Genomic DNA, 24211 nt, shown 5'->3' on the forward strand with positions numbered 1-24211 from the left:
TGCATTGGTTAGGCCACTGAAGGTCGACACCTGGAATAGGTCGACATGGCTAAGTTTGACAGGGTTGGAAGTTCGACACAAGCATTAGGTTGACAGTCAAAAGGTCGACATTTTTTACTTTTTCTTTGCCTAAAATGACGGCATAGTCGACATGGACACCGTATAAGTGTACCACTCCCCCTCACTGCTCTCGCCATGCTTCAGACACTGTGCACCCTATTCTCCCTCCACGCCCTAGTGTGGAAAACTCATGTCGACCTTTTCACGGTCAACCTTGCCATTGTCAACTTGTTTGTGTCGACCTTCCAACTCTGTCAACCTTAGCCTTGTCAACCTATTTCAGTTGTCGACCTAAGGCCTGTTGACCATTGGTCGAAACAAGGTGGCCTCAATTGGTTTGACCCAATAAATATAAAGGATAATCATCCAGAATACACCCTTGATTGATTCCCTGGAGGTGCAGTATATATGTGATTGAGACCCACTAGAAATTATATGGCTCTTTTTATCAATGCATGCTATGTTTTAATATTGTGCTAATTATTAAAATATTAATTTTCTACCTTGCTGTGTACAGTGTACTCATTGGGGGGTATTCAATGCCGCAGCGAGCAGCCGGCGAGGGGGTTAAACAGTGAGGATTGCAGAAAACCAGTGATCCTCGCTGTTTAACCCCCGCGCCGGCCGCTCACTCTATTCAACGTTCTGGGGAAATCCTCGCCGTCACAGGACGGCGAGAATTCCCCAAAACAGCGAGACCCGCGGCTGCTGCAGAAAACTCAAAGATTTTAGCCGCGGGTCTCGCTGCTTCTGGAGCCGCATCCGCCAATTCCCCCTCACTCAAAAAACGGAGCGAGGGGGAATTGGCGGATGCGGAGGCTGTGTTGAATGCTGTCAGGGTAAGTGGTGACAGCGAGCAGGAAGACCTGCTCGCTGTCACCACTCGCAAACAGCATTGAATACCTGCCATACTATAGTATAACAGAAAGCGCTGTTCCTTTTCTTTATCTAGCATTTATATATGGGGGAGTGACACTCCCTAATTGGAACAGCTGCATTTTTCTTCTATGCGCCTGGCATTTTTCTTCTATTTTTCAATGAATTGACTTGGCTGTATTTGTATTTATGTATACAACAAAAAGTCGCTGAGAGCGGCTCTGGCAATTTTAGAGGATATTTTGAGGATCTCGCACAGCAACATTGGCACACAAAGAGTTAAGGAGTAGTGGAGGAGTAGTGTGCGGTCAGGAATCGGGTACCTCTGAGCCTGGCCACTGGCTGTGTACTGTCTCCGGTGTTCCCTCTGTAGGATTATGCCTTCACCTGTATCAACCCTGATGTCTGAGAACAGAGCGGGTAGAATCAGAATCAACTTTATTGGCCATGTATGCTTGCGCACACTAGGAATTTTTTGTGGATTTACAGTGCAGCATCAAGCAGGGATGAAGGGGGGGGGGGGGGGAGAAGGCATTACATACATTACATTAAGACATTACATGTGGGGAACAGATGCCCACCGATTTGCACAGCGCCTAGGCAGCCATCAGCGGCGCCACTGGTCACTGCTACAGCCAGGTAGGTAACAGTAAGCAGAGACAGTAGTTATCACACAGGGAACACATACCCGCCGAGCAGCCCAGCACCTAGGCAGCCATAAGCGTCGCCAATGGTCCCCGCAACAGCCAGGCAGGCAACAATACAAACAGGGACAGTACAGTTATCACACAGGGAACACATACCCACCGAGCTGAACAGTGCCTAGGCAGCCATCAGCAGCGCCACTGGTCACTGCTACAGCCAGGTAGGTAACATTAAGCAGAGACAGTACAGTTATCACACAGGGAACACGTACACACCAAGCTGAACAGTGCCTAGGCAGCCATCAGCGGTGCCACTGGTCGCCGAAACAGCCAGGTAGGTAACAATACAAGCAGAGACAGTACAGTTATCACACAGGGAACATATTTGGCTGAGCTGCACAGCTCCTAGGCAGCCATCAGCGGTGCCATCTTGATCATGCTGCTCAAAGGCAGCAGTAATAATATTTGTATTTATGAACCACTTTTCTTCCAAAGCTGACACACCCTGCCAGCTTGTTGCTGGCAGGGTGTGCGACCAGCGAAGGTACAGCATACAGGCTTTGCGAACAGTGGGGGTAGAGGTATATGATGAAGATCATGGTAAAGAAGCAGTAAAACAAAGAGTAATACATAGCTTTCCTCAGAGGCTGAGACAGATAGTAATTTGGGAAAAGCAAAATAAAATGTGGCAGTGTTTCGGTCTATGTCCAAATCAAGTCCAAACTCTGGAGTGGATATTGTCAATTTTATTCTTTGCGGTGTAAACTTGTCAAAAAGGATGGACGTGGTTTCTACTGAACTTTAAGCATCCCCTGTGATTGGATAGGTTGTTTTTCAAGATAGTTTAAGAATGTTATACTCTTAGCTTCTTGGACTGCGGTTACATACTCCTGGGTCTGCTGGTTTTGAAAGTGTTAACGTTTTCCAGGCGTAGTTTATTTTATTAGCGCATGGTATTTGCTTTGTTTATAAATACTGATCTGTATATTGTAGTAGTTTATGATTCTTGGATGCCTCCGTAATTATGTTTGTATAATAATTAGAAAATGTATGATAACATTGGAGTTCATTGTCTCTGGATGTGGACATCTAAAGCCCCTTTCACATTGCAGTTTTAACACGGCATATTGCCGATTTTTAGCTGCTTTAAAACGTTACCAGCTGCAATATGAAAGCTCTACAATCAATTTACCGGTTACAAAATACCGGTATTTTGAAACGTGTTAAAAGCAGGATCCTACACATTTCAGAGCCGTTTTTTCCTGCAGTCTGAACAGCTCTGAAACGGTAATTCTGCAGAAAGCATTGTTCGCATGTTGTGTGGTTGAGACACCATTCTATGTAAAAGTTCACATTTATCACTGAAATACCATGGTGAAATTTAATAGGATGAGAGATTCAGAAAGTGAGCAATTTGGTAAGAAATCTCTAGGTTTTGATGGTCCTTCTGTAATATCTGGGCTCCCGTTTTTCTTATGACACCGCTTACCCTCGCGGGGCTCGCTGCGCTCGCCACGCTTCGGGCACGGTGGCTCGCTGCGCTCGCCACACTATATAAAATCAACTCCATGCATAATTGGATAGTAGGGGTATGAAAAAATGGGGTGCATTTAACATGGGAGCCCAGATATTACATAAGTACCGTTTTTTTTAAAGTGGCAATCCTTTACACAGCAAAACCATTTTGACTTTGCAATGTAAATGATTGCCTCTTTAAAAAAAATATGGAGATTTCTGACCAAATCTCTCTTTCTGAATCTCATCCTATTACATTTCACCCCTAGATTCTAGTAATTCCTGTATGTAATCATTATTATTGCATTTTTTTACATCGTACCACAGAATGTATGTGGCAATGTACAGGCACATTACCGTAAAAACCCACAAATACTGTACAAAGTAAACAAAATATAATATAGGAGAGGAAAAACTATACTACTGAATGACAGGCAGTAACAATAGCCAGTGCCCTGTCAGTCATAACAGTCAGGACTAGAGGTTCTGATTATGGTGGGTATTTAGTCCTTTCCGATATTCGTAAATATCGCCCATGATCTATTCAGTCCTCTTCATTTTTGGACAGTACTCGCCGCTGCAGGTTCTACTTTAATAAAAGTCGAATCTGCATTGACGGAAATGGCCACTAAATTATCAAATTAGCAGAGATTTGAGTTGGGAGGTGGTGCGCAGAGAAAAGATGATAGTCATAGAAAGAGTGGAGAGGGAATGAGTTGGTGGACTGAGAGGTGGGCACAGACAGTGATGGGAGTGATTTTGAAAGTTTCGAGGTTTTTTTTTAATTGGAGGAGGAGCCAGTGCTGGAGTTGATAATGATAAGAGGAATATAAGCCGAGCAGGAGTAATGAGGATAGATTTTCAAAGGGGAGTAGCAGTTTAGGTGGTAGATATACTTTTCAAGATCCTTTAGGTCCTAAAGATGATTTCCCCTGTGCTCACTTCCTGCTAATGCTGGAAAATGAGTTTCCGCTTAGAAGTCTGCAGATGATCCTCACGTACCTTTTGTAAACGCTTTAATTTCACCTTATTTATTTCACTTTCTGCCTCCAGCAGCTCAAAGCGGTGATTAATTCATGTTTTAGTGAAGCTGTCACTCCTAATCTGCATTTTATGTAAAAACTAATAAAACAAATCCTTATTTTGCAATTTAAACCTTATTGAGTCTAATTCACTGGCACTGCAAGTTTATTGTTCCCCTGCAGCTTGACGTGCTTCCAATTGTAATTGTGTTGACCCTTTATTGCTGTAAATCTCCCCAGCGCTTATCAAAGAGGGGAAGATAAGGCTACTATTCAGAGCTTCATTAAATATCTCATTTGTATTAGGCAGGCCGAGTGCTGGAGCGGGAATCATCATAGCAGACTCTGTGACCTCCTCTGCTCATGGTCTCATGGGCTCGGAATGTCTTGTTTTCCTTCCCTGTTCCCTCCCCAATTTATGTCTCTGGCACGTTGCCGGCGGAACGGTCATAAGATGCAGTATGTTTCCGAGACTTCAAAGCAGCACTTTCCAAATATCTTGTTAGATTGTTTTTTTGAGCCCCGTAACTGCTAAAATTGGATTCATCTTGGAAGCTGTGCTTCAATTTATTGCAGTAGTCCTTTATGGGTTAATCTAAAGTCCCTTTAATCATTGGTTCTTTAAGACGTGTAGTAGAATGCATGGGTTACTTTCTTTCTGATTGGTGCCCTGATGCTGTGATTTCCTAATGTTCCTTTTACTGTTGCAACTGTGGGGAGTAACCCAAAGGAAAGTCATCCCTTCTACACTCAATGTGTACTATAATCCAACTGCAGAATGAATGATACCAGTTGCTGTTGTAACTGTTTGGACAGGAGTGCATGCACATACACTGATTTTCCTTAAAAATAATAATAATTTTAAAAAATTCCTTTTTTTTTCCATATGACACAAAACAAAGCCACAAAGTTGGACTTTTCAAACTCAACAGAAAAATCTATTTATTTACAAGTATGACTTTGAGAGAAAAGTAGATGCTTCAGAGACTATATATAATCACTCTGTGGGTGAAAATATTTAGAGGGAAAAGGGAGTAAACGCGCAATCGTTCTGAATGGTATCCTTCCAACAGTCATCACTGGTAAAGAGAAACACTTTTCTCACCATTAAGTTGTTTTTGCAGAGAGGCTATCCGGACAGGAAGTTGCCCCTTCAGTTCTAAAAATACTATTAATGTAAAAAAAAAAATGCATTGTACGTGTCAGCCATCATGTTCTGACAGGAAGCATTTTCAGCAAAATAAGGGTTTAGTGGAGCCATTTCCAGCCGGAGTATTTGATCGGCTTTGACAGCTGCAGTTTTCCAGGCGCACGCGGCACTTACACCGGCAGCTGTGAATTATGCTTTCACTTTTGTGGGTGACAGTTTTGGTTAAGCAATACGTGATGCAGATTTGATTACTTACAACTGAAAACAAGAGACGGGTCTCTGTCAGAGAAGCTCCCTGCTTCCTGGCGTTGTCAGGTCTTTCCCATCATTAATGTAATCTGTGCAAATTTACTTTTCATCTGTCCTTTTTTAAATAAATTATGCTCCGCAAAATTGTTATTATTTTTTTTTTATGGTAACCTTGCAGACCGCCATTCATCACCGTATTGGTCTCCTCTCATTTTTGTCCTGTCCAAATGGTTTTATTAAGGTTTTTTTTATCAAAATACCAGCTAATACAGTATATGACACGAATGATCAGTTTTTTCCTACAGTGTTGATTTATTTGGTACTCTTTACCTAGAACGGCGCCCACGATTAGAATCGCGGGCGTCGGGGGTAAAATCGCGGGCATCGCGGGTAAATCGCGGGTACATCAAAATCTGGTGCCCGCGATGACCGCGATTTTCCCATAGGGAACAATGTTAAAAAGGCAGATTGACCGCGATTTTTATGTCAAATGCCTCAATGCCCGCGATTTCCACATAGGAGTCAATGTTAAATGGGCTACAGAGCCCAAATAGCCAGAATTAACCCTTAAACGTCCCCCCAAATTTTTTAACGCCACCCCACGATCCACGCCAACCCGAAGCGTGGCGAGCGCAGCGAGCCCGCGAGGGGCGGCGGTACGCGTCCTCCGACCTTTTCATGCCCTACTATCCACGTCGGCGTGGAGTTGAGAATAGAATAGTGTGGCGAGCGCAGCGAGCCACCGAGCCCGAAGCGTGGCGAGGGGACGCGGATACCTTCACAGGTAGACGCGTACCCTCGCGGGCTTCACAGGTGTCGGCGTCGCCACGGACACCTGTGAAGCCCGCGAGGGGACGCGTATAACTGTGAAGGTATCCGCGTCCCCTCGCGGGGCTCGCTGCGCTCGCCACACTATTATATTCTCACTCCACGCCGACGTGGATAGTAGGGCATGAAAAGGTCGGAGGACGCGTACCGCCGCCCCTCACGGGCTCGCTGCGCTCGCCACGCTTCGGGTTCGCGTGGATGGTGGGGTGGCGTTAAAAATTGGGGGGGACATTTAAGGGTTAATGGGCTCTGTGGCCCATTTAACATTGATTTCTATGGCCAAATCGGGTCCATTGAGCCATTTAACAGTAAAATCGGGTCCATCGCGCCTTTTAACATTGATTCCTATGGTAAATCGGGAGCATCGCGTCGCGGGCATCGCGGGTACATTTATGGCCGGCCGCGACGCGACCGACCCGATTTCCATGTTTAACATGGTTTTCAATGGGAAATCGCGGGCATCGCGTCGGTCGCGTCGCGGCCACACATAAATGTACCCGCGATGCCCGCGATGGGCGCCGTGCTAGGTAAAGAGTACCATTTATTTATACATGCATGTAGTACCTGTGACTACATCCATCATGTTGTAATTAGTATCCAGGAGCCACTAATGCTAATAATAATAATAACCCAAATTTTTTTTTAAACAAATATTTTTTCTTTTCTTTTTGTTTTTTTATGTATTGTTGTATTTGTGGTGTCTTAAATACACTTTATGAGTAAGAGTAGCAGGAGAAAAATTAACAAAAGTAGAGCAGAGTGTAATGGCTGAGGTACAGTTGACTCCTGGTAATAGTCCTACAGCTCCATTACCGATATACAAGATATATGCATAGACACTGCTCTGTAACCCATAATGGGCTATTGAGAGGGAGCATGTGAAACAGTTAAAAGTAAATACACCATAACCACGCACTTGTAAGTAAATTTGACTAATATGATTGGAGGCATTGTCTTTGTACTACTTATTTTTTGCTTAAGGGTGTTGAAATATGACAGGCGCACCGCAGGAGGTGCACAACAAAGTGGCATAGAAAGTTGCCCATTAAGCATAGCTGTCAGTGCAAATTATTTTGGTACAGGGTGAAAAGTTCTAGCTCATTTGGTACCCAGCCGGGTGCAGGCCTTAGGCACGTTGTTATTGTTCCCCCATGCTGTTAAATAGACAGCCAGCACTGATATCCCTTCTTTTCTCATTCTACAGTTGGAGTCACCTGGAAGCCCCTCTGGGCCTGAATTGCCAGTTGAGACAATGCTGGACGACAGGGAACGAAGAATTTCCCATTCTCTCTACAGCGGCATTGAGGGGTTTGACGAATCGCCCACAAGGAATGCCACATTAACTAGGATAATGGGTGAGTCAAGTAGACTCTACTAATCATGTCAGGTTTTTGTATTTTTCGCTGTTCATTGAGGAGTGATTAATGTATTATTTGCCAACACAAAATATCCAGAAATCCGTTCAAGAAGAGGGAAAATTGCATAAGACAAACAGAGGGAAATTTATTAAGATAGGAGTTCTATTTCAGATGGCATATTGCTATGGGCAACCAATCAGATAATATCTATTATCTTCTAGTAGGTGCTAAAGTAGATTCTGATTATTTGCCCGTAACAACATCCCATGTGAAATAGGACCCCCATCTTAGTAAATTTCCCCCACAGTGTCGGACATCATTGGTAAGTGTTTCCTCATTGACACTGGTGATATGGGTACATGGTCTAACACTGGGCCATTCTTTATGAGAATACTGATTGTCGCCTCTACTTTTAGAGGATATGCATTTAACATGGACCCATCTAGATTAATCGGCAATGCTTTCTTATAGAATTATAAATGTACAGAGCATTTTACATTACATTTAATAGCTACTCATACTTGTAAGGAACTTACTCAAAGTTGAATACAGTCTGAGGGGTGTATTCAATGCGGCCTGACCGTTTAACCCCTGCTCCGGCCATTCACCCTATTCAACGTTCTGGGGGAATCCTCGCTGTCAGAGTAGTGCATCTACTATGAAAACCGGAACATTTTTAAGAAGACTCTTGGCCAAAAAATGAAATTTTAACTCCGACAGCTGAGTCTTCTGCGTGCCTGACTGAGCTATTCAATTGCTGCTCATGTCGAGCATCACTAGCTGCCTGCGTTGGCATTTCAGTGTCAGATCTGGAATGTGAAAAAAGTTACCCGTTTAAGTGATTAAACAGGACTTCTCGCATTGCTTCAATTTAGTTTAGTTTTGCTGCTATATGTGGCTAAAACAGACACTAATACCCCTTACACAACGCACAAATAACGTGTGTCCAACCTGGGTTTTTTCTGTGTGCTAATCTCTGTATTGTCAGGCGCTGCTCAACCCTTGTGGCACAATATAAATAAACGATAATAATAATAATAAATTACCGGGTAGCTGTGGGGGACCTTTAATTGCAAAAGCATTTGTGATGTGAAAGGGGTATTATTAACACAATCTGGGCAATAAAATAAGTCAATGGCAAACTGCCCCTGTGATTTACCGTTTTTAGTGTTGTCACTTTCTGTATATGTGTATATTTCAAATATGGCCCTCATCGCAAAAAGTTTGGACACCCCTGCTGTAGACCAAATGATCCCAACCCACCAGTACTGCCAGTAAGGTTCTTCTATTACTTCAAACACTCTGTGTTTCGTCGTTATATCACCCAGTTCTTTTGGGTTTATAGTTGTCTGTTAAGTGAGGTATTCATTCACTAATCCCAAAACATCTGAGATATTACCTGTTCTAGCTGACAGTTTAAAATAGGTGCAATTTTTTATTAACAGTTATTTCTGTAGCACACAATTATTTCACAGTACTTTACAGGGACTATTTGTCTATTCACATCAGTCCCTACCCCAGTCAAGCTTACAATCTATACTCCCTATTGCATGTACATGCACACTAGAGCAGTGGCCTGCGGTGATGTTAGTGTTTGGTGAGGCACCGGGTTGCTTCTGCGCTGACAGGCAGATGCGGGAGCTGCCGCCTGCGTAAGCAGCAGAGTCTGGCAGAACAGCTCCTGCCTGTCAGCGCAGAACAAACCCGGACCCAGCGATCCCCATAGACCCCATTGGCGCTGGCTCTACCAAATCACCACGGGGTCTGCCCAGCATTCCGCTACTGTGCCCAATCGCATCTGCCTCCGTAATATGGCCATGCTTTCATATAGGCAGAAAGCACGTCCCTATCACTGAGGCAATTTTTTAGGTGCCGCTTATAGACCTTTTTTGAATGGGCTTTGACAGTCTGCTACTTGACCCTACCCACTGCCTCCACCTGTTTTTGGTAATTTCATATTGACAGTGGGAGGGACTGCTCTTGGTGCCTCCGAAACCAATAAAAAAAATGTGGTAAAATTGATTAGAGCATAAGCATTTTCTCTATATTATTTTATTATGTTAATCATTAATGACAGGAGAGGCACTGCCTCCCCTTACTGCACGTCCCTGCACAAGACTTATTTTTTGTTCGGAGCCAATAAACCTACCAGAATATATTTGGATTGTGGGAGGAAGCCAGAGAAAACCCACACAGGCACAGGGAGAATATACAAACCTACACTGTGTATTACTGCATTGTGAGAGGAAACTGGAGAAACCAGGAAGAACATACAAACTCCACACAGTATATTACTGTGTTGTGGGAGGAAATCGGAGAACCCACACAGGCATGGGGAGCATATGCAAACTCCACAATATTTCTGGATTTTACAAGGAAACCAGAGAACCCAGAACGAACCTACGTAGCCATGGGTAGATTATGCAAACTCCACATGGGACCATAGCTGCAATCAAACCCATGACTTTAGTACTGCGAGGCAGTAATGCTAACCATTACACCATCCGTGCTGCCCAAATACAATGAATTCACACAGTAATAACTGAACAGATATACCTGCACTGTGTGATCTGTGCTGGGAATCATCAATAAATATGATGAACTTGCTCTCAATTTGAGTAGACAAACTCACAGGCAAACATTAGAAAAGTGTGACCTTAGAACTTTACATGAACCTTTGCATTTAATTGTTCCAAATGTTCCCATTAGTGTCTAGTATGCATTTTACAAGGAGAAGCACTGGTGTACATGGAAATGTGAGGCTGGAGAATGGGTCATTGGAGTGCTATCCATGGCTTGCTTGGGTTTTCTATTTTTCAGGGCATTAGCTCTGAAAGTGTATAGATAATTTTCTGCATCCTTTGTTAGCATGCAGCACCATGCTGCTCCCATAGTCCCCTGTGGCCAATGATGTTATTAGCGCTTGCTCTGCAGCAATCCGGCTTTCCCTTAACAGACCCAGTTAATAAAGACTTGTCTTGCCACAGGAGAACTTGGATTTACCGACTAGCTCATCATGGGATTAGTGTGTAAGGATTTTCAAATTTAAAACACAATGAGCTGTTTGATTAAAATTGCTCCTGACATTAAAAACTCTTCTTTTTTTTTCCATTGGCAAGTTATTATTTTTTTCCTTGAATACAAAAATGTAAGCTGAGCTATTAGATCATTTAAATTCCAATGTTTCTAATGAGCTCATTAAGATTATAATTAAGAAAAATAATTATTTTTGTGGCGGCCTCATAAGTTGCCCTTTATGTTTTCAAGTAAGCAGGACTTTATGTTGGTAAACATTACATGCCGTTTTCGATTTTGCTGGAATTGTTGACATTATTATCTGATTAAATTATTTTCTGTTGGTAATAATTCCTCGTGCAGCTCTGGGAGACAACCCCATTTTGTATCCAGCCAGTGTGCTATTTTTGTTCAGGGTTGCCCAATTAGAGGGTGGTTTTAGAAAACCTTCGAAAGAGGCCAAGTGTTGAAGTTGCCTATATTAACCAATCAGATTTGAGTTATCTAGTTATAGATTGTACTAGATAAATGGTAGTTAGAACCTGGTTTGGTTTCTATATTTATCTATTTTTCTTGTATTTTTAGGAAGGTTTCATAAATCTCTCCCTATAAAGGGCATCCATGTTCTTTTGGGGTTCATTTATTTGGCTGTTTATTGTGTTATGGTAATATTTAATAATTAAGCTCACATTGCATTCTTAAACATGCTGTTCTCTGAGCAGTGCAAGTCATGTGCAGTTAAATATAACGTGTTTTTAATTAATCTGGGATCCAGTGGTAATTGAAGAGCATTGGTTAGAGTCAGCGGGTCCCACCGGAACCCGGCGGCTCTCCCCTCCCTCCCTTACCCAGCGCTGCTGCTGCGCCGGACTCTCCTCCTCCCTGCACCCGGAAGAGGATCATAGTGCAGGGAGGAGGAGGTCACCGGTTCGGGCAGCACAGAGCTGTGCTGCCCGAACACAGGTGAGGGGGGGTCGGTGCGGCGGTGGGTCGCGTTAGAAGCCCATAGGCTTCTATGGGCCGCGATGCCCCCCATCGCGATAACCCGGCTGGGGATGCTTAGAGCATCCCAAAATGCGGTAAAAACCCAGATAATGGGGTTTTTACCGCATTTTTAGTTTAGAGAATCTCCCTCTAGATCAGTGATAGCCAACCCTAGCCCTCGAGAGCTACCAACAGTTCACATTTTCCAGACAACCTAGCTGCTGCACAGCTGCACTCATTAATCACTGACACATTTTAAAAGATACACAGATGGAGCTAATTAGCTCACTTGTGATTCTGTGAGGAGACCTGCAAATCATGCACTGTTGGTAGCTCTCGAGGACTAGGGTTGGCTACCGGAGCTCTAGATCATATGACATCAGAGCACCAGTTTTCAGGTAGTTGACTCGTCCATGACTGATGGACAGGTGAACACTGATGTTCTTAAACCCACATTGTTAACACATGCTACATTTTTCTGACTCCATTCTCCCATTCACAGTATAACCCTCTACAGAGATCTACATAACGTAAGATCATCCTATAATATCTGTTACGAGCACCGAAGAACAGTTGCTCCATTCAGTAGGGCCACATGTGTTCCATAGGCTTCTTGTTTCACTGAGATGGACTGTTCTCCGATTCAATTGCTGCATCTATACTAATGGAAGGAAAGAAAGAAAATTGGGGAAAAGGGATAAAAGTGCTAACAAAATTATATAAAATTGCCACCTGGAGGGTTACAATGCAGTACGTGTAAATGGAATTAAAATCATACATGTTGACTGCAAGTGTCCCAGAGTCCAGATGTTTGTTACAGAATAAATAAATACATTTTTTTCTAGTTTTCATCATAAATGGGCCATCACTACCTTATCCCTGTGTGTATGAATACAGGAGACTTCAAAAACGCACATTTACACACTGATGTTCTGAAACCCACATTGTTAACATAGTGAAATTTCGGTGCAAAGCTTTTATGTCTCCAGGCACGGGGCCAAACTTTACTTTTAATGATAACCCTCGGGGCCACTGATCACTTCTGTTCCTCAAGATCCAGATCAATTAGTAACCGTTTATTTTAGCAAAGCCTATTTTGACGTAACCTTGCCATTAAAATGCACTGGATTTCCTTTCTCTGTTAGAAGATGACTCGGGTACATTACTTTTGAGTGTCAAGGGGGGTATACAGATGTAATGAAGCAATCAAAGTAAATTGGACAAAAAAAAAAGCACTGGAAAGGGAGTATTGTACACAAGCAGGAATAGAATATGTTTGTTCACAAGCTTGCTGACTGGAAAACCACAGTGACATTATATTCTCCTTCAGGAGAAAAGGAACATTAGATAATACTATTAAGTTTCTCCTTAAAACTATTACGGGGGAATTCAATTGCCTATAGTAATTTACTGTGGGCTCAAAGATCCCTTGGGCTAATCAATTGGCCTCGTAGGCAGCCAGACACCGACACTTATCTGGGACTTTACCCGAAAACAGATCATTTTTTTTTAGTAGTTAAAACCGACAAATTGGATAGCCCGGGAAAAAAAATGCTGTAAAGTCCCGTTTTTACCACCAAAAAAAAATACTGTCCGCAATTGAATCCACTCTTAGTCTATTATTGGTTATACATATTCTTGTATATAAATTACTTGTGATGCTATCTGTACTGCTCCTCTGATAGAGCTCTTTAGTTCCTAAGGAACTATAAGTTCCAGCATGCACATTGCTACTCTGGCAAGCTGAGGCCTACACACAGCGATTTAGGGGCATTTTCTAAGCGAACTCACTAGATTGCTTACAAAATGCTTCTACATCGCTCCGTGGGTAGGGGCCATAGCGATAGCCGCTACACACGGAGCGATTTAGGGGTTAGAACACTGACCCTGACCAATTAATATCCAGCATGCTGGATACTAATTGGTCAGGGCCAGTGTTTTCACCGGAGAACACTGGCACTCAGCACACAGTGCTGACGCTTTGCTGTGTGCTGACTGATTATAGTATCGCTCAGAATGCTCAGTACATCGCCCCATGTGTAGGCCCCTTTAGACTTGCAGTTTCGGACAGCAAAGGAGCCTCCACCCATTCTACCATTTTAACATTCATATTTTGTTTGCTGAAATTTGTAGTTCCACAAAAAATTGATAGTATTGGTTTGCTAAGCTTGCTTTATTTATGTAGATGTACTTCCCAGTAAGCAGAACTCATTCAGCTTTCACAATCTGAATAAATACAATTGTGCATGTTTCTGAGTGAATAACAATGTACATGCAGACATGAGAGTTAGCTTCCTACTAGAAGTGCTTTGTCAAGCTTTGTGTCTGTTACTTAATGCTGTGTCTGCTTTATGCAGGTAAATATCAGTTTTCCCCAACAGTGAACATGCCTCAAGATGACACTGTGATTATTGAAGATGACCGAGCCCCACTGCTTCCTTCCCAGCTCTCCGACCAATCGTCTTCCAGCTCTCATGATGATGTAGGATGCATAACAGATTCTGCTGGAGCCTGGTCGAAAACTGTAACCAGTGAATCTACAGAGAGGTAATGCTTGGCTATGTTATCCATCATGCAGTCGCATTTGTGGTAAATCTTAGGCTTAATCTTTTTCGTTTGTGCTAAAACACTGGTTTCATTAAAGGGTTGTAATTACCATACAAACAATTTTTTTTTTTTTTACCAGACTAATTGTTTTCATGCAACATCTGTAATCTAGGTTAATGTAGTGTGCCACAATGTTCTTCTGCACCAACCACCCCCAAGCATAATGCTCCTGTTGTTGTTGTTGTGGATGATAGAGGCCGTAGTGCTGCAGTGCTGAAACCCGCTAATACATGCATACAGTAGCTCATTTTGTCTACAGACCTCACTTTACTTTTCAGGTTTGCAAAGCTTTCAAAGCTTAATGATTCCCAAAGAGATGATCGGGAACATGATTTTGATAATAATGAGACAGTCTGAAGACAAAAGTCCTCCCTGTATAATTGAGGAATTGCACATTAGTTTGCAAGTCTAGTAATTATGGCAAATACATCAATAGGCAAAATAAACCTCTGTGGAGCCACCTCCTAAGGCTGTAATGGTAATGAACACAAGCAGTAAGACTCGTATGCAGCTTCTGCAATTGGTCCTCTCCGGAGTTTCCATTCAGTACGTCAGCAAGATGACAGTCGGCCTTACCTGCGTTGGTCCTTTTGGTTTTTCCAAGTAGTACTACAGAGCCAAGCATGGCCTGTGGTAACCCGGCTACACTGATGTCAAGATGCCCTGCATTTTATCAAATAGCCAGCTATCCTACAATTACATGTTCATGTCCATTTTATTTTATTCCTGTTCTGCTGTCTGTTATGTCATTCATTTTGGATGCTTGTAGAAAATATACAAAATCACATTTTGCCAATCATGTTATTTGCCAATGGAGATGATGCCACATTTCTGTAATTAAGCTGAACAGGGCACAACAAGCAGTACAGAGCCGCAGCTTGCTGTGTCCCCATGTAGCAGTACAGAGCCGCAGCATGCCGTATCCTCATGTAGCAGTACAGAGCCGCAGCTTGCCGTGTCCCAATGTAGCAGTACAGAGCCGCAGCTTGCTGTGTCCCCATGTAGCAGTACAGAGCCGCAGCTTGCCGTGTCCCCATGTAGCAGTACAGAGCCGCAGCTTGCCGTGTCCCTATGTAGCAGTACAGGGCCGCAGCTTGCCGTGTCCTCATGTAGCAGTACAGGGCCGCAGCTTGCCATGTCCTCATGTAGCAGTACAGAGCCGCAGCTTGCCGTGTCCCCATGTAGCAGTACAGAGCCGCAGCTTGCCGTGTCCCAATGTAGCAGTACAGAGCCGCAGCTTGCCGTGTCCCAATGTAGCAGTACAGAGCCGCAGCTTGCCGTGTCCCCATGTAGCAGTACAGAGCACAGCATGCCGTGTCCTCATGTAGCAGTACAGAGCCGCAGCTTGCCGTGTCCTCATGTAGCAGTACAGAGCCGCAGCTTGCCATGTCCTCATGTAGCAGTACAGAGCACAGCTTGCTGTGTCCATATGTAGCAGTACATGGCCGCAGCTTGCCACATCCTCTATGTAATAATACAGAGCCGCAGTGTGCCGTGTCCTCATGTAGTAGTACAGATCCGCAGCTTGCCGTGTCCTCATGTAGCAGTACTGATCCTGAGCTTGCCGTGTCTTCATGTAGGGTGACAATAGTGGCTTGGTACAGAAAGTAAGTGAAGATGCCATGTTACGATTTCTTATGAGACTATACCATATGCAGAGAAGCACATGTAACCCCAGATAATCACACGTAATCCTCATGGACAGGAGTCATTTATTTCCTTCTGAAGCCTAATATACAGCATGGTCCGTTTACACTGCCTATAATCCACCATATCCAGTGATCAGCACATCCTGTTGTTTGTGGATTTACCTGCAAACTATCTTTATATACTGTATCTTACAGTGTACTTGTCATGAATAGACATACAATGTTTTATAGTCCTCTAATCCATTGGTTCTTAACCCTTCTGGGGACACAAGGCAGTGCAGGAAGGAATCCTGAACAATTACAGATGTCAGTGGTGAAACCCTGTGGGGTGGCATGTCCTGTACTCCCAGATCCCATATTTGGATACGTAGCTCTGATCTATCCAATAAACTGTTATTTGGCGGTGTCGCTGGTGAAAACATTCACGGTTACCTGTTTGCCACCTTATTGCTTAAGCTTCTATTGAATCTCTTAATAATGAGGAATTTCTATTATAAAATAAAAGTATCTCGGCTGCCCCTTCCCATGGCCTTTCTATATAAGTTACATGTCTTCAGCTCACTATACTTCCCCCAGCTTATTGCTTTATCCTTCATTGCGGTGACTGACGGCAGCGTACATAGGCAGTGGCATGAATTTCTGCTGGCCACCTTTGAATGGTACAGTACTGTACTGTTTAATAGAAACAAAGGACATTGGTATTTTACCTGAAGGTAATCTGTTCAAGTGTAATTCAGCAGAAAACTGGAAATTCAGTCTGGAATAATATTGCATAAATGAAACATGAAGCAGAATTGCCGTATCTCGTCATGTTACACCTACTACCACTAAGGAGGTATTTTGGGTGTTGTTGATTGACAACATGTTGCTCACTAGAGGCATTACTCAGATGGAGTGCATGGAATGTAATCCAAGACTGAATGTCCAAGTGTGAGTAGCGGAATCCGTTAGTATTCCCTAGATCTGCATGTTATGTGTCCGTCTTATTGACTATCTGTACTTGAATGGTACAAATTTAGGGGGTGATTCAGGTTGGTTTGCAAAGCACATTCTGTAACATGTACAGAGAGAGTTAGATTTGTGTGAATTATTTTGTTTCTGTGCAGGGTAAATACTTGCGGCTTTATTTTTACACACCCCACCCAAATCTAACTCTCTCTGCACATGTTAGATCAGCCACACCTGCAGTGCACATGGTTTTGTCCAGTAGCAATCCAAATGTGCTTTGCTAACTAACCTGAATCACCCCCTTAGTCCGGATGGAAAATATTCTTAAATTATGGAGTGTGAATTGTCTCATGAAACATATTTGCCAGATCATTTGCTTATGTTGCAACTCATTTGGAAGTAAATTAGGCGTTTCAAAAATGTAATATGGATGTGTTATAATTACCTCCATAGCTGGTAGCCCTTAAAGAGGGTTCAAATAAACATGTACTAAATATAAAAACATGCAAAGCAGACTGGTTCCATTTCCTGCGGCCCGCGGGTTGAGACAGACAAACAGAGAGAAGAGGAACATGTTCTGTGCAACCTATTGCTCAGAGGCAGCGCTGGTGCATTCACTGCGGACAGAACGAGGGTTATGCAAACAAGCCTGGCAGCTGTTCTGAATCACAAAGGGAAATGTATGCTGTCCAGCGTGACATTATCTCCCTAATCCTGCATGAAAATATTATGAAAACAAAGTGAGCAATAAGAAGGGATTATGAGCAGGAATGTTAATAATATGCAGGGTCACCGGGTGTCTAGTCTCTGCCCAAATCTGTCTTAGGGATGAGATGCTTCTCTGCAGAAATCTGATGAATATTTTAATAATTGTAAGTGAGAGGGATGAATGTGCTGGTGGGGTGTAGCCTAATGACAGTGCTCAGTAATAAGATGAGCAAGGTGACTTTCAGGACACTTAAGCTGTGACGTACAGAGCAAACATCTCTGTCGCACTTTCAGCCTCTATTAACAACAATATATAATACAGAGTGTGCATTACTGAATCCCCGTACCGGTTCATAACTGGATAATTCCATTTACAGTTTCACGTTTAGCAGCTTGACATATCAACTGCTTTAAGCAGGAGGTATTTATTGCAGGTTCCTCCTGTGTTCCAGAAGTATCTGCAACTCCCATGTACGTACTTTAGACACAACACAGTTCCTCCTTGGCTACTCCATCTGCCTCGCAGCAGGGATACACCATCAGACCAATGAACTTCTAAACGGTAGAGAAATATTTAACTAAAACTAGATTCACTGAAAGGTAACATTCAAATTTTCCTTTTAAAATGGTTGTTTGTAATGCGGCAGATCTCCCCCCCCCCCCCCCCCCCCTGTTTCCCTAACCTCTGTGTATAGTTACATAGACATTAAAATAAAATGGCTTAATCATTTGTATATACTTATACATCTTTTTTGTATAATTATATACTTCATATAGCTGTTTCTATGTGCTTGGCAAACTGATTCTGCACATGCACACGTTCTCTGGCAAGTCACATCTTTGGACTTTTGGTGGTTAGGGAAAGTTGTCCCAACTAGGCTCCCTTGATAAATTGGTAAAAAATTTCCACCCCGGAATGTTAAACACTGATAATTGCTGTAATTTGTCTGGACAGTTTTCGGTACTTGTGTAGTTTCACGGCGCCAGCATGGCCGTGCGTCTGAGTCCCCTTGCGGGGCTCGCGTACCCAGTTTTCCATCTGCGCTGTACAGGAAAATGGTCAACACGTAGAAAGATCAGGTACTGCAGGATCCAATCTTTCTGTATGTTCTATGAAAGGTGTGGCCAAACTGTGGCCCTCCAGCTGTTGTGAAACTGCACATCCCAGCATGCCTTGCCATAGTTTTTTTTTTTTTGTATTCCCTAATAGCAAAACTGTGGCAAGGCATGATGGGACTTGTAATTTCACAACAACTGGAGGGTCATAGTTTGGCCGTGCCTGGTCTATGGGAAGGGTCAATGCTGGAATAACGTACAGTACATGGAAGCTAGAAATTGAAGTCTATCTTCTGGAGGTCTCAGATCTTCTATTATCTTTGCCTCCAGCCACATGCTGGTAGCACCTTGTGGGTCGAAGACGTGTACGTGTGTGTGGTTAGTACATCCTCCCAGTTACTTGAATGGGTATATATTATGTATATGTAATTTAATACTATTTGTATATTTATTGTTCTCCCTCAGCACGCTGAGCCCAGATGTAGACCCATCCCTTGCCTTCCAGAGAGAAGGATTTGGGCGCCAGAGTATGTCAGAGAAACGCACTAAGCAATTTGGAGATGCCAGTCAAATCGATTTTGTTAAAACGCGGAAATCAAAGAGCATGGATTTAGGTAACAAATTTGCGTATTTCAAAATGTATTCTGAAATCAATCTTTGTTTTTACAGGATTAGTAGTGCATCATGTGATAGATCTCATTTATCAATATTATTGTATCGTCCTAAATGTATGTATTCAATACCTGATTGCTCTGTAAGTTTGGGGGGGGGGGGGGGTGTATTTCTCCTCACCATGAGAGCAGCTGAATATTTTTATTTTCCAGAATGTCAGCTGTTAAAGGAGCTTTGAGGGATTATTCCTAAAAGTTCTAATTAAAATTCCTCCATTGTTATATTTCCATCATCACTGTGTGTATCTATCTGCACATTAGATCCGTAGGCAGTTTTATCTGGAATTTTAATGCCCCTTATTAAATGGGTTTACAAGGTGCTGCCACCCTGAAGTCTGATGGGTGGCAGTTTTATTTAGTATATACAGTATAAGATATGATTATCAGTATAACATATGGGTTTATCCTCCTTGACAAGTTCATAGATAAAGCGGCTCAACGCTACACACTGCAAGTAAATTAATTCTCTAAATATAATTTTATTTCTGATCTGGCAGCCTGTGCCAGACAAACAGATACAGCATTTGTGCAAGCTGTGGCCGGGTGTGCGACGTCTGCTGTGCTGCCTTCTGATAAGCAGTTACTGGGACTTATTGAAAGGTCATCCTCCCTCTATGTGATGATCTGGATCATGGCATTGCTATCTGAAACACAAGCTGCAGAATATCAGACTTGCATCTCATTATTATCATAATATTTTCACAGTATTTTTTTCCCCTTGGGGATCTTAGACTGTGTGCTTCATTTTCTACACAACAGATGCTATCTTACCATTCTCCTGTACGCTGAAGCCCCCTTGTCATCTGGACCGATATTCTGTATATTCTAGCCTGCGTGAATCCACCAGGAACTGCTTACATAACCAGGTCTTGTGGAATTGCTGACCCATTGTGTTGGAAAGTGTGTATGTGTAAACTTATGTAGGTTTTACAGGCACTGGGCCCATGTGTTCATCTCGTAAGTCTAACAGGTGCCAGCTCAGAATGACGATCATTCTTTTTAAAGTCAAATGCCATAAGTTGCATAGACACTCAATTTTGCTATTTCGGAAATAAAATATATAATAGGTCCGTATTTAATGATATTATGGCTGCCATGTAGACAAGAATGGAGCCTCAAAAAATACCATAAAAATGCCGAAATGATGCATGCCGGGAGGGTAAAAAATATTACGATATGCCAAAGAAAACATGAGTAAAGCAGATTGCCCAAGACCTTTATCAATTACACTACTATATGATGCCAAGTAAGCTGCCCTAAACACCAATGGTGTGCGGTTATTCGAGATCCCCTACCTTTGTCTGTCAGTGCCGGCAAGCGTTCCCTACCGGCGCTAACAGCAGTCAAATTACATCATGTAACTGTTCCCTTATTGTCACATAATTGAGGCAGAATTTATGTAATGGTGTGTACACACGTTAGATGTGCCTTAAGATCCTATCCACGATCTGACCAGATAGGATCATGGATAGGATCTTAAGGCACATCCGATTTGCATCCTATCTTGACTATATAGTGCAGATCTGCACTATATAGACAAGGCAGCCAAAACTTTCTGGCTTCCGATATGTGAACGCGCATCGGGATCGGATCGGGATCGCAAGGGTTTAAACCCTTGCGATCTGCATCCGATGTTGATCCGATGCCGATCCGATGTTGACTATATCGTCAACATCGGAAAGGAAATCGGACCGTGTGTACACAGCATAAGAATTATTATTTTTCTTTTGTGTTTTGCATCCTGAAAACCTTTACACCTAGTAAAATCCTAAATATTTCTTAGGTCATAGCCTTACAATTATTGACGCCTATTCTTTAACGTTGACGCAGCAGATTTCAAAATATTACCTTTAAAATTCTACGGAACTGGGCAAACTTTTGTTTTATTAGGCTCCATACTACTGAAAGTGAGTGTTTGCTTTTAGATTTAATCTCCGCAGCTATTAGTTTAATTGACTGTCTGTGCCGGAGTACTTAGAAAAGCAATGTGACTTTGCCAGCCAGTGGAGAGCTAGGTATTATTTCACTGGGATAATCAGATTAAATGGCTCACAGTGTAGACTTTTAGCTTTAATAATGAGGCCAATCAATAGTGTGGTTGGATACAATTATGCCGGGCATGGACATTTGCATCACCCAGAGACCCAATGTGCCAGTGTCTATAATAACCATAATGGTCATAACCCAAAAGATCAAAACTGATAAATACATGTCATTATTTCATTAACGCCTTAGATTATAGAACTATTTTCCAGAAAGAGAAATGTTACTGAATAATAATTCATGTATGCGGATTAAAACAAAAAAAAAACAAATACAATAAAGTTAGTGCTGTGAAAAGTTAATTTATGTACTGTAATTATTGATGTTATTTAGGGACATACCGCCATTGTTTAATGTAAATAGTTCCATAAAGTGAGTGCCCACATTTTTTATTTATTCATTGAGTGCTCTTTATATAGTTCACACATATTCCGTAGCATGTTACATGGAATATTTGTCCAGTCATTAGCTCAATGGAGTGCACATTTGAAATGCCCTAAAACATTCAAACACAAATTCCCACAGATCTGGCTTTTGTGGATTTTTTCATGTGTATCTGCTAATTTTTCTTTCAAGTGTTACCACAACATAAACGTATGCTCCTACTTACATATATTTGCCTGTTTATATTAAGATGTGCCCAGCTTGGACTCCCTAACCCTATAGTCCTATTTTACTTTAATTTGGCCATTTACATACGATCTGGAAAGCTCTCTCTAGATTTACTCCCACATTAATTCTTTCATGCCTCCTTTAATAAAACACTATTGCTGTTTGTCATTATTTCAGCCCACTGATTGGTGAATAAGGTCTTTGCACTTGTAGCCTGGAGAGCCAATGACACAGTGACTCAGAGCTTCTGTCCCCTTGTAATTGCAGGTTCTCAGCATTGTCGCACCCACTGCTTCATGCAATGAAAACATATTTCTCATTGAAAGTCTAAGGGGGCGTAGTCCATGCTGGCCGATCTAGCGATACTCTGAAATATCACCCAGGACCTATTAAAAAATGGGCAGGACTCACTGCTGCAGGTTCAGCTCTTCGTCCGCTAAATTTGCGAATTAGCAGCCGTTTCTGCGGAAAAAGACGTAGATTCGCTGATCCAAGTCTTTTCCGACTCTTTGTCAATGTTATTGCAATCCTGCCTACACCTAACTGATAATATGTGATGTCTCATCTGTTTCTGGTGTTTGTGGGGAATAACTGGGACGTGTATGATGCTATTTTTAAATATATGCATTTGCATTTCTTTAAATCTGATCTACTCATAAACTGCACCCATTGATCTACTGCACTTACCATCCCCCAGCCGTGGCATCGCCGCATTTAGGCCCATGGGTCTGTGTGCACTGTGCTGTACATCGCTCTAGCCTTTCACCTAAGGCTCACTTCTGCCATTGTCATGTTACATTCTAATTACAGCACCCCCGATGTAATGTCTGCAGGCATTTACGTGGCCAAGTATTTGCACATAATAAGGAGGATGCTGTCACTTCTGAGAATTTCCCTTGATAAAATTATTAATATAACAGCAATGAATTGTAATGACTGGGAAAATTCATGTGTACCGGACAAGATGCAATTATTACAATTCTGTTTCTTTTACATCATCTGCTTGTGGCATGAGTATATTCTGAAAATAACTTTTAACAGTTTTAATTCTTTGCCATGAATTAAGTTATGCTAACAAGTAATAACATTAGTGCCTGTGGTTTGCTGCCTTCGCATATTGCATGAAGGGTTTGATTTTCCAATGTAGTATTAAGACTCAGGACAAAGAGTCTGCATGAGCTGCAACATTTAATCTTAATGTTCCGATCGTTTGTTTGCTGCATGTGGAATGTGGGAACTAACTGGGCTAACCTTCTTACATTTACCTTTTTAACAGTAGCTGACGAGACTAACATCAGTGCAATGGCTGACCACAATGCAGGTAAGAGATTATGCTGTTGCTATGGAAACCCAGGTCAACGCAGATTAAGACTGAAGTACCCTTTAATTTGCATGTCAGCATGACCTTTGAAGGTCTAGCATGCCTTTCTCACCATTAAGAGTACTCATTACAGAACTGCCTTGTTTAACACCAACTGTGGGGAACTGACCTATATAACTGCATCTAGCTTAATCAGCTCTAGAAATATACACACCAACGTGTCTAGGTGTACTCTGGGACTCATGGTTTGAGTCACACAGTTAAAATAAGCTTTAACTTTCAAGCTTTGCAATGGTATCATTCAGACTCAATGAGGTAATGTCACTTCTTATAGTTGAAGAATATTTGCGTGGTGACTTCACATCTAGTGGTCTGGCAGTGCCATTTGTGTTATCACAACAACGACCCATGGCAAAATGACTATTTCATGACAAGAAGTGGGTTTAATGGAGTTTGCTTCACGAAATATCCACAAGGGTGATCTACTCTTCTGAAAGGAATACTAGATTCTCTCAAACTTTCTGGGAGAGTATGCAAGTGTAGTATACTGTACATGAAATAACTGTAAAAGTATACACATCTGTGGGTCATTAACGAATCAAGATAATTAACACACTAAGTAGAATGCACACTTTTCTGATCGGTACAGTTTGGGAATTAAGATGTCACAATTTCTTAACGCAACTGAAAACTCTATTCTCCTGATTAAACAATTGCAATAGCATTTGAAGGCAAGATTTTGGTTGAGGCAACTCCTCACACAAATATAGAATAAATGAGTGGGGGGGGGGTCATGTACTGTAAACACTAATATTAAATATTTTTAGAGGTGCTACTGTACCTTGTGCTAAGAATACTGATAGTCTGAACCTGTGGTTTCCAAACTGTGTGCCTA

At 42.3% G+C, this 24211-nt stretch overlaps 1 protein-coding gene across 21 annotated transcripts in view; it reads left to right on the forward strand.

Moving 5' to 3' along the window:
- The window catches only part of PARD3 (par-3 family cell polarity regulator), a 508043-nt gene that overhangs the window by 271502 nt on the left and 212330 nt on the right, over positions 1–24211 (forward strand). For 18 of the 21 annotated variants that reach the window (XM_083188844.1, XM_083188843.1, XM_083188824.1 and 15 more), the window contains 4 exons: positions 7549–7699; positions 14059–14248; positions 19135–19283; positions 23272–23316. In XM_083188844.1, the coding sequence (XP_083044970.1) occupies positions 7549–7699; positions 14059–14248; positions 19135–19283; positions 23272–23316 (535 nt within the window). The remainder of the gene's footprint in view (positions 1–7548; positions 7700–14058; positions 14249–19134; positions 19284–23271; positions 23317–24211) is intronic. The other 3 variants (XM_083188831.1, XM_083188841.1, XM_083188826.1) reach the window with 2 other exon arrangements.

The sequence above is a fragment of the Crinia signifera genome, chromosome 5, assembly GCF_055691185.1.
Source record: "Crinia signifera chromosome 5, ASM5569118v1, whole genome shotgun sequence".
In the NCBI taxonomy this organism is placed as follows: Eukaryota; Metazoa; Chordata; class Amphibia; order Anura; family Myobatrachidae; genus Crinia; species Crinia signifera.